General features: G+C 35.9%; 1 protein-coding gene across 2 annotated transcripts in view; it reads right to left on the bottom strand.

Annotated features, from left to right (window-relative positions):
* The window catches only part of LOC145246061 (intermembrane lipid transfer protein VPS13A-like), a 468,532-nt gene that overhangs the window by 159,449 nt on the left and 297,009 nt on the right, over positions 1 to 12,074 (bottom strand). For both annotated transcript variants that reach the window (XM_080107901.1, XM_080107902.1), the window contains exons 39-43: positions 11,627 to 11,758; positions 11,369 to 11,502; positions 10,655 to 10,771; positions 5,607 to 5,759; positions 4,470 to 4,563 (exon numbers count right to left, since the gene is read on the bottom strand). In XM_080107901.1, coding sequence (XP_079964027.1) covers positions 4,470 to 4,563; positions 5,607 to 5,759; positions 10,655 to 10,771; positions 11,369 to 11,502; positions 11,627 to 11,758 — 630 coding nt within the window. The remainder of the gene's footprint in view (positions 1 to 4,469; positions 4,564 to 5,606; positions 5,760 to 10,654; positions 10,772 to 11,368; positions 11,503 to 11,626; positions 11,759 to 12,074) is intronic.

Below are 12,074 nucleotides of genomic sequence, written 5' to 3'. Positions count from 1 at the left end.
TGAAATAATTATAAATAATTTTTATACATACAGACACTAGTGTTCTTGACTTTTGCAATCATCAGTGGAGGACATGATGATTGCTGCTAGTTGAAGGATTCAAACCACATCACAAATTTTTATATAATTCGTAACATTCGTAATACCCTTCGCTTGACTAGAGAAACAAACCTAGAAACAGATGATCAAGCCTTTATGTGCTTTAGACTAAACGTGCAACACAGTATTAGCTACTATTATTTTCTCTACCGCTCTCCCTCGACTCAGGACTGCTCCATAATAAACAAAGTATCTGACAGCATAGACACGGCACTGTCCCTCGACACTAGCGCACAAATACATGTGTTTGGTGACTTTAATGTCCACCACAAAAACTGGCTTGGATTCTCTACTCACACAGATGCAGCGGGCAGCACAACCCATAGCTTCGCTATATCTCACTCCCTATCACAAATTGTTACGTTTCCAACCCGTTTCCCTGACCAGGAAGAACAACACGCATCACTTCTAGATCTGTTTTTGACCACAGTTCCCGATGACTGCATAGCGAAGGCCCACAGCCCACTCGGGAACGCTGATCATGCAGTGATAATGGTTGAAATCGCCCTAAACTCTAGTCCCAAAACTGAAGAGCCAGTGCTCAAAACAACGAGATATTATAATAAGGCTGACTGGGAAGCCATCAGGGAACTAATTAGAGATGCTCCATGGAAAAATATTTTCTCTCTCCCTGCTGAACAGTGTGCAAACGAGACCACTGACTGGTTCAAAACTGCAATCGAAGCGCATGTTCCCATGCGGAAATTTTATAGTAAGCCCCACTCTCCCCAATGGTTTACGTCGACTTGTGTAACTGCCATTACTCAAAAGCAGCATGCATACCGTAGGTTTAACCGACATAAGTCCAGTTCAAACAGACTGAAGTATATAGAAGCTAGAAATAACGTTAAGAAAGAAATAGCGACAGCTAAGAGAGAATTTACGGAAACCACTAAAAAGCGCATCGAAGCACAAAAACTAGGAACTCGAGACTTCTGGAAAATCTACAACAGTGTAGTAAATAATGGGCAATCAACAATTCCCCCACTAACCAACAATCACGAGGTTGTTTCCTCAGCAACCGACAAGGCTAACATGCTTGCCAGTCGGTTTGCCTCAAACTCCACACTGGACCCTTCCAACCACCCCCTACCTGACTTTCCTATGCGGACAGACGCCACACTAGACGATCTGAAAACCACCCCTGCTCAGGTGCATGCTATCATAAAAAACCTTGACACCTCAAAAGCATGTGGACCCGATCTTATCCCAGCTGTGCTATTAAAAAAGTGCTCAGCCGAAGTAGCTCCAGTTCTCTCCAAACTCTACAACAAATGTCTTAATGAAGCTTGCTTTCCGGGCTGTTGGAAAACTGCTTCTGTTGTACCAGTATTCAAGAATTCTGGTGAAAGGACAGACCCATCAAATTATCGCCCCATTAGCCTCCTCCCACTTTTTGCCAAAATATTTGAGACCATAATTAACCATGCTCTAGTCCATCATCTTACAGATGCTAAACTACTGACTGACAAACAATATGGATTAAGACAAGCCCGTTCCACAGCAGACATCCTCACAGTGATCTCTGAACGTATATACCAATCACTGGACAAAGCGGGGGAAGGCAGAGCGGTAGCTCTAGATATATCTAAGGCTTTTGACAGGGTATGGCATGAGGGTCTCCTCAGGAAGATTAGATCTTACGGTATCACTGGTAGAATACTTAACATAATTAAATCCTTCTTAGATAAGAGAAAAATCCAGGTAGTCCTCGACGGTCGCACATCTAAACAATATGATATAAATGCGGGAGTGCCCCAGGGTTCTATCCTTGGACCTCTATTGTTCCTGATATTCATAAATGACCTCCCCGACAACATTGCCTCTGAGATGGGTATATATGCTGATGACACTACACTCTATGGCAGACACGACAGGAAGACGAATGAACACATTTCTAAAGAAATGGCAGAAACACTAGAGGAAGACCTCCAATCTGTAGTGGAATGGGGACAAAAGTGGTTGGTCGCGTTCAATGCTGCCAAGACTAAACTAGTTTCATTCAATAATTACAAGAAACCCTCTCTACCACCAATAGCAATGGCCAACGACCCTTTATCTGAGAGCCCATCTTTCAAACTCCTTGGCCTAACGTTCACAGGAAACATGAGTTGGAACAATTACATTGAAGGCATTGCCAGGGCCGCTGCAAGAAAGGTAGGCTCTCTCTACCGTGCTAGAAAACTACTAACACCCGAAAGTATCCTGTACCTCTATAAGGCCACCATTCGCCCATGTATGGAGTATTGCTGCCACATCTGGGCTGGTGCATCTGCTACTAGTCTCTCGCTCCTTGACAAGGTTCAAAAGAGAGTCGCAAATCTGATAGGCCCTGAACTGGCATCTAAGCTTCAGCCTCTGTCCCATCGACGAAATGTTGCATCCCTCTGCCTGTTCTACAAGTATTTTAGTGGTGAATGCTCTGATGAACTGCAATCACTTGTGCCCCCACGACGCGAGCACCCTCGACAAACCCGACAGGCTACTAGATCCCACCCCCACACTGTAGAGGTCCCTAGATGTAAAAGATCTTTTTACTCCAATAGTTTCTTCCCCAGAACCGCAAGACTCTGGAATTCCATTCCAGGTCCCTGCTTCCCCAACAGTACTGACGTGCAGAAGTTCAAGTGTAACGTGAACCGACACCTTGCTGCCCAAATCCCTACATAGTACCCCAGTAGTTGTTGCCCCTGATAGTAGCCCCCTACACCAAAGTGGCAATTTGCCTTGTTTGGGGTGAAAATGTAATAAAAAAAAAAAAAAAAAAAAAATATACATATATACACACATGAATTTGGGACTTTGTGTATTCATATTAAAAACATTTTATTTAAAAAGAAAATACAACTTTCTTATATATGGGTTGTGGAATTGCATTCACTAGCAAAAAATCTAGCTAATTTTTTTTTTTTTTTTTTTTTTTTTTTTTTACACAGTGATCACCACTTATCAAGGCCCGGAAGCCACTCAGGGATAAGGGTTATTGTAAGTACATTAAGTTAGTAAGGAGATTTGCTGAAGTGTTTACTTAAGGGGGCGGTTCATTAGGAATTTGTTAACATTGGACTTGAAGACATCCAAGTTGTAATCCGGAGGGAAGCAGGCAGACGGAACAGAGTTCCACAGGCGTGCAGTTCTAAGAAAGAAGCTTTGTTCATGGAATCCGCGTTTTGATTTAGGCACAGATATAGAGTGGGGGAAATTTTTCACAGTGGATTCAGCTAGACGGGTGTTTTTCGTGAAAGATTGGCGAGGGGGGACCAGAGATTGGAGTTCAGACGAGCATCTGCCATGGAAATAACGATAAAACAAGGACAGGCTCGCAACGTCTCTTCTGTGGGAGAGAGGTTGCAGGGTAGAGAAAAGGGCATCCCCCACTAAGCCACGAAGTCTATTTTGTACTCTGTCAAGGCAGGATAGGCTGCATATTCTTTTAAACAATTTTTAATTAATTCCCTTTTTTTATTAGTTTTCTTATGGGATGATTATTAGTTAACTATTACGTGTAATTATATTCATGCAGATATTCTACATGATTTATACTTGAGTAATAATTGTGTAAAAAGTTCATAGTAAACAAAATTCTTTCCATATATATTTATGTATACACAAATATTTTTGTTTAACAAATTTTGCCAACCAAACTCCTCATAGAGTTTTGGATTTACAGATATGAAACTTCATATGTAAGGTATTTGAACCCATGCAAAACTTTATATTTGGGTTTTAGCATGGGAAAATTGGTATAAAAGTGTGAAAATGAAAAAAAAGAAAAAAAAAAAAGAAATGAATTTTTAGCTATACAGCAAACATATCTTCATAGCTCAGTCATATTTATATTTTTATTTTCAGAAAGTTTAAATGATGGTACTGATGACTTATCGTGTAAACTTTCTGTAAAGAATGATAATAAAATAAAATTAAATAAACCTCTTCCACTTGTAATTTTATCACAAATTTTTATATAATATACATATATACACACACATAAATTTGGGACTTTGTGTATTCATATTAAAAACACTTTATTTAAAAAGAAAATACAACTTTCTTATATATGGGTTGTGGAATTGCATTCACTAGCAAAAAATCTAGCTAATTTGCATATTCTTTTAAACATTAATTTTTAAGAAAAAAAAAAAATAGAAAAAAGGGAAGAAACTTGGATAAAAATATTCCATCTTAAGATTTTTTTGTGAATCAAATAATCAATTTAAATATTTCGTTTTTTAAAAAAAGCAATTATTTTTAATAGATTTGAATTTGAATTCTTAAAAAAAAAAAAAAATGAAAGAGGGGCATTTTAATTGTCATGATGGCAAATCAAAATCTAAAGCTTTTAAAGAAAATGTATGTAACAAGATAATTACCACTTTGCAGATACCAGAAATCACATTCTTGAAGAGGTTTGATGCTCCAGAGATTTTCTGGGATTTTGTTTTCTTCATCTGTATCTTCTTCACTCTAAAAAAAAAAAAAAAAAAGATTTTAGATAAACATACTTGAAATGTGAAAAGCAAAAAATAATATTTTTTTTATACAATTGAAACATCAAATATGTGAACGCAAAATAACTTTTTTGTATTAGAGCAAAATTAATGATTGTAATAACATTATTATTTTTCTGTTTGTTCCATTCTTTGCTTGGAAACTACAGAGTTGATCTCAATGAAATTTTATAAGGACTTTAGTTATGATATGGTGAAGCAAACCAAGTATTATCCATTCAATGTGCAGTTAAGGATTAATAGGAATTAGCATTTAAGTATTTCCCTCGCTTTTTATCTGTGCCTAAACCTAAACATAGATTCCATAAACAAAGCTTTCTTAGAACTGCATGCCTATGGGACTTTGTATATATAATTACTTTTTTATCAATTAACCACATCAACTATGAAGAGGAGGATAACAGTCCGCAAATAAATATATAAATTACTCCTTTCAAAGGATTCCAATAAAAAAAAAATTATACAGAATACCATTTAGTATAGGCCCGACAATGTAAGACCAGATAAGAACGAAAACTTAGATTTATAAGACTAAAAAATTCAACCTTGATTGCCCTGATTGATTATGAAATTATAAGTTTTTAATTTTAAAAATAAGTTTATTTTAATTTATATGTTTATGAAATTTATGAAAGTATAAAAATAAAATTATTTGCAGTCGACATAAAATATCAATCATAAAAAGTATCCAATACATAATATTCTCAAAATAGAAAAAAAAAAAAGCACAAAAAAATGTTTTCAATAATTTAAAAAATAATCTTAAGAATTATTGAATTAAGACCAAAAAACTTTTCAATGATAATTAAATAGAAAAAAAAAAAAAAAAAAAAAATCAGAAAAATGTAATGAAAAAAAGTACAAATACAGGGGAGATATAGGCATGAAAGAAAAAAATGCAAAGGAGCTGATTTACCTTGTCCCTGCTTCCGGTAGTGCTATACTGGAAGTTAGGAAGTACATTAGCTGACTATAACCAAAAAAGCATTAAAATATTACCGGTTGAGTTGAGAAACCAGTTGCAATGGCTGTCATAGTTCGGATAGTTGCAGGTGAAATATTAAAGACAAGATCGCTCGTCTGGATTTGCATGTGTTGGCCTTCATTGAATGGAGCGCTGCTATGAAAAGCAATTTCACAAGAGTTCAGGATCTGAAAAGATTTGAGAAAAAGAGAAAATTAATAAAACATGTATGGAATATTGGGCTGGTGTATTAACCCACTAGTCTTAAAGTCTCCAATATAATAGGTCCCGCAGTGTCAAACAAGTCCCAAGTTCTCTCCTACTGCAAGAACAGTGGTGCTAGGGTCAGAAAGTGGGATTGAAAAAGTGTTCCAGAGAAAGAGCTCTGTCCCTGCAAAAGATACCTGTGAAGCCCCATTGGTATACCTCGATAAAGGCGCTGCAGGCAATTAGCATGAAACTAACACTTTCTCAAGAGAAGGCAAAGTGGACCCCTTAGAACTGCACAGAATTAGCATTACACTGCAATCAACAGAGAGCAGGTCATTACAGGAATGGTCTAATCTGTTGATTTGGGGGGGGGCAAGAATTTAGTGTCCCTGTAGACATGGTCCCTAATTCGCAGTAGCTCTTTACCTCTTAGTGGAAACTGCCCCCCCCTCCTTTTACTACTATTAATTCACCTCAAACAAGGCACAGTACCACCAAGTTGTAAAGGGTTACTATTTGGGACCAGATTTACCGAGATACTATGCAGGGAGTTAGGCAGCGAGATGTCTGTGTTTGGGGAAACTACAAGTAAAACAAGTGAAAAATGAAGCATGCATGGTCCCCCATGAGTGCACAGTGAAAGAGGCATAAAAAAATTACTAAGTTCAGCATTCGCTCCCCAACCCCCAACCCATTTAGCCCCAAAAGTCTCCAGGGGATGTCAAATCATGGTGAAAATGAACAAACAGTCCAGTTTTAAGCCTTAACAAATGTAAATTTGAGTTCTGCACCATGCAAAAAGAAATGAAAAAGTTCATCATTTCCCTCCCCCCCATTTAGCCCCAAAAGTTCCCAAGGCCTTAACATATTTAAATTTGAGTTCTGCACCATGCAAAACTGCTAAACAGACATACACAGAAAATTTTGGACAAATATGGTAAAATAATCCCAAAAATGGAGTGTTTTTATTAGCCCTAAAAGAGTCCCTTATTAGATTCTTCTCCTCTTACTACTAATCTCCCAGATTTCTGAACAATCTATCGATTGTCGCATCACAGAATTATTGTCTTCATTTTTTTTTGTCTTGTCTCATTCTTGAGATTAAATGTTTCATGAAGGACTTTCAACTTTTCTTGTCAGTTGCCATTTTGCTTGTTCCATTCATCATGATCAGGTTGTCGTTAACCGATCTTATCCATGTCCGAGTCATAGATGTTAATGTCTATCACTTTTCTAAATGAAGGTAATTAAAAAGTCTTTTTCACTGATAAGCATTATAGCTTAAGTACAAAATCTCCATTTGAAAATATGTATGGAACGATGTGGGGGGAGGGGGAAAGAAAAAAAGAAAAGGAAAAAGAAAAAGAAAAAGAAAAAAGAAAAGAAAGAAAAAGAAAAAAGAAAAGGATCATATAGATTTCAGGCAGCCCAAAATAAGCAATGATTAAAAGGACACTTCAGTAACGATAGATTTTTAACTTTTACTTCTAGTTGAGTTGAATTGTAAACAGTTGATTTTATGCAAAACTGATCCCCTACTCTAAATTCTAAAATTGTTTGTTTTTGTTTTTTTACCAAGCTGCTCAGGATATTTACATGTAAATAAAAATAAAAAAAGGTATTTAATTTTTTTTTGGTGGGGGGTAACAAATAATACTCAAGACTTTCTCATTATCAACTAATAAATCCTCTTGTTCAGCAAAATATGAACAAACAGAATAAGGATCGCACTATCAGAATTTTCCGAGCAGTTTCTGTAAAGTGTCGAAATGTATCAAACAAAATTTTCATTTTTTTCGCACAAAAGCTGGCTAATTTTTTTCAATTAAATATATTTCTGCTATTACGAGGATAATTCAATGAAATATTTTTTGTAGTAAGCCATTTTAGTTTTAGAAATGGAAGAGAAGAGAAATATTCTAATCAAAATGGCAGTATCAATCTAGAGATCGAATTGTCAAAGCTTGCAGACGAAGAATAGCATTTTTGGTAGGTAACCAGTCTGAAGAAGTCCCGAGACAAAGAGCAAAGTTCCTACTCATGTGAAGACGAAAAAGTATGTGTCAGAATTCTAAAATATCCTGTATGTTTTATGGAGTGATTCCAGCTTCTGATTGGTCGGTACCATAGTGTCATTTGATTTGATCGGTCAGTTCCTTTCATCAATGTCTATAAATAGAACTTTCCAAGTTTTTATAACTATACCCTCAGAACTATATACAACAAAAATCTTGCAACAAAAATTAGAAAAAAATGAAAACAATATTCTTTATGTTGTTCCAAAGAAAAACAAAAAAAAAAAGCATTGAATAATTACTGGACAATTTTTACAAAACTAAGAAAATTCAAATAAGAAAAACACAAAAACCGTTCATTGTAAGGTATATTCCACAAATAAATATTTTGTTTTTAGTAAATAGTAATATTAAAAATAATTTCACACTCATCTGGTATTTTTAATCGTTAAATCTTATTGAGTGCTTCAAACAGTGGCTTTCTGTTTTTTTACATGTGCATTTGACAGATGTCAAAACCAATTGGACATATAGACGTCATTTTGACTAGATTCCAAGCACCTCAAATCTAACTACCCTCTGCGACGAAGGGCATCAACTCCCCGTACTTCCTCCTACAACAGACAACACCCTATCCAACATACAAATATCTGTGCACGAGGTCGCCAAACTAATCAAGAACCTTGATTCCAGTAAAGCAACTAGCCCAGACGGCATTCCAATTATAGTGTTGAAAAAGCTTCGACCAGAACTTGCCCCCATACTTACAAAACTCTTTAAGCGTTGCCTTAAGGAGAAGTGCTTTCCAACACCTTGGAAAAGCTCGTCAGTATGCCCTGTATTTAAGAACTCAGGTGATAAGTCACCCCCTCTCAGTACAGACCAATAAGTCTCTTGTGTGTCATGAGTAAGTTACTGGAATCCATATTAAATAAAGAAGTAGTCAACCACCTCAGCAGAAATAACCTTCTTAGTGACATGAAATATGGTTTCCGTTCTGCTAGATCTACAGCCGATATGCTAACAGTTATATCCCATAGGATTAGTGAATCTCTTGACAAAGGCTTCCTTTCTAGGGAAATTGCTCTTGACATATCAAAGATCTTCGATAAGGTTTGGCATAAGGGCCTACTTCACAAGATTTCCAGCTATGGTATAACTGGAAATGTTTTCTCAATAATTAAATCATTTCTCTCTGATAGGTTCATAAGAGTAGTGGTTGATGGGCAGAAATCTGAGGCCCACAGTATTAATGCTGGAGTCCCCCAGGGTCCATTCTGGACCCAACTCTCTTCCTGATCTACATCAATGATCTCCCAAAACACATACTTAAATCATTTGTTGACATCTATGCTGATGACACGACCATCTATGGCAACACATCAAAGGCTGTAAATGACAAAGTTCTCTCTAATTCTCTCTCCTCTGATCTTAAGCACGTGGTACAATGGGGGAAGAGGTGGTTGGTCACTTTTAATGCATCCAAAACCAAGCTTCTATCTTTACATCATCAACGCTCTGATCCCCATCTGGCATCAATTGGAATGGATGGCTCTCGTCTTGGGGAGGTCTCATGTTTTGACAAGCTCCTGCGTTTGACCTTTACTCCTTATCTGAAATGGAACACGTATATAAAGTCTGTTACCCAGGCCACTAGAAAAATGGTGGGATCCTTCTACCGCTCCAGAAGATATCTCACTACTGATGCAATTCTCTATCTGTATAAAAGCCAAGTACGTCCAAAGATGGAGTACTGTTGCCACATCTGGGCTGGAGCTTAAAAAAAACAAAAAAAAACAGCCTATCCTGCCTTGACAAAGTACAAAATAGACTTCGTGGCTTAGTGGGGGGGATGCTCTTTTCTCTTCCTTGCAACCTCTCTCCCACAGAAGAGACGTTGCGAGCCTGTCTTTGTTTTATCGTTATTTCCATGGCAAGTGCTCGTCCGAGCTCCAACCTCTGGTCCCCCCTCGCCAATCCTTCATGATAAACATCTGTCTAGCTAAAACCACTGTCAGTAATTTCCCCCACTCTTTATCTGTGCCTAAATCAAAACAGATTCCATGAACATAGCTTTTTTCTGAGAAGTGCACGCCTGTGGAATTCTCTTCCGTTTGCCTGTTTCCCACCTGACTACAACTTGGACGTCTTCAAGTCCAACATAAACAAATTCCTGATGAATCGCCCCCTTAAGACACTTTATCAAATCTCCAGTACCAACTATTACGATATTATCCCATTGATTATTGTACACAAAATAACCCTTATCCCCGAGTGGCTTATGGGCCTTGATTAGTGGTGATCCCCATGTGAAAAAAAAAACAAAAAAACAAAAAAAAAACTGTTTCTTTAAAAAACGGATTCTCCCAAAAGCTTCTAAAAATAAATGACTTCCTGTAAAATATTGTGAAAAACTATCGAGAAAACTGAAAGAATATTAAATACAAATCACTTCCAATTAACATCAGAAGTTCAAAAACACTTAGTGTAATGGAAGAAACTACTTACAAAAATGTCAGCGCACCTGTTTGGCATGGCGAGGGTGGATATCTCAGAAAGAAAAGAGGTAATGAACTGAGCATTGGGTTTCGTGAAGAGACCCTATATAGATAATTTTGCACGTTGGATACTCGACTTTCAGTGAAAAAAAAAAAAAATGTTCGTAGATGGATTTTTTTTTATACATGGCATTTATTTGTGTATAAAGAGGATGAATTGAAGCAGACGGAGCTAAAATTTGTAAATTTGCAGTGTTGGTGAAGAGCTCAATCAGTTTGCTTTCAAGATTGCAATAAGCTAAAGAGGAAAATTTGATTTTAACATTTTTCAGACAGAAAATTGAAATCTGTATAACTTACCTGAGTTCCGCCAATTTCTTTCTTGGTGAAAGTTGCGGATACAATCTGAAGATCACGGACGTCAGCCGACATTGTCGTTGTATCAGGAGTTGCCTGCATTTTGAATTTGATATCAGACTGTGTAGAAAGAGAAAAGGAGTTTGGATTAAAAATTGTAGTCATTAAAATTAAGTTACTTTCATTTTAGAAAATGTTACATTTAGAAATTTCCAGAGAATTATTATTAAAAAAAAAAAAGAAAAAGTTCTTATTCGGAATTTAACCTAAGAAAAAAAAAAACAAAAGAAAAACCAGAAAAATCTTTGATACATGTAGCATTCACAGAACGAAATTGGCATATTCCAAAAATCACACAAATTAATCAAATAGCTTATATATATATAAGAAAATAATTTTTCAACAAGTGATTAATGAGAAATCGTTACCTTTATAAAACCGATCTCACAAGTTTGAATTATTGTGAAGTTATCTGCCCCCAGTTTTTTAAAGATAGTACCATGAAACAGTTTTTTTTAATATTTTATATATATTTTAATTTTATTTTAATAATAAAATTTGATTTTCTTAGTTAAAAGTAAAACTACTTGATCTATTCAGGTGATTTTTGGAATATGACATTTGTTCCTTAACAGACACATACATCATAAAGATTTTTTTGTATTTTTGTTATTTAATTAGGTTGAACTGTGGACTTGCACCCAAAAAGTTACTTACGTAAAGGACCAAAGCATTAGTGTCTGGATTACTTTGATCTTCAATCATCACAATTTCTGGAACGGATATCATTACGTTAATAAGCATAGACGACGTAGGACGAACCGGAGGGGCAGCAGCAGGCGGCTTGACGGCTGAAGACACAAATGCAGGGGATCAGTAGAGCTAGTTAAGTTTTTTCTTTTTAAAGAGAAGGAATAAAGTCAAGTAAAATATCGAAATGAAATTTGTAAATAGAACATGAAAAATGCAGCTTACGTTTCGTTGACTCTTTTCCTTGGATGGCTGGAGGTGGAGGCGCATCGGCCATACCCTTCGTAAAAAAGTTACTGAGTGTCATCAAGAAGTCCAAGCAGACACAGATATGCAGATTAGTCACTTTTACCGAAACTGAAAAAATATAAATTAAAAAATATTTAATAATTAAAAAATTTTAAAAATAAAATAAAAATGTTAAAATCTTGAACCACTAAAAATCTTGAACCACTAAAAATCTTGAACCACTAAAAATCTTGAACCACTAAAAATCTTGAACCACTAAAAATCTTGAACCACTAAAAATCTTGAACCACTAAAAATCTTGAACAACTAAAAATCTTGAACAACTAAAAATCTTGAACAACTAAAAAAGGCTATCTTCTTTTTTCATAACTAAGAAACATTTTAATTAAGTTTAAACATGTAAACTATATTATATTTACCACCA

The sequence above is a fragment of the Euprymna scolopes genome, chromosome 23 (genome assembly GCF_053919585.1).
Source record: "Euprymna scolopes isolate OS-2025 chromosome 23, ASM5391958v1, whole genome shotgun sequence".
Classification (NCBI taxonomy): Eukaryota; Metazoa; Mollusca; class Cephalopoda; order Sepiida; family Sepiolidae; genus Euprymna; species Euprymna scolopes.
Note: the sequence above shows the minus strand (reverse complement) of the source record. Positions and strands in the feature narration are given on the sequence as shown.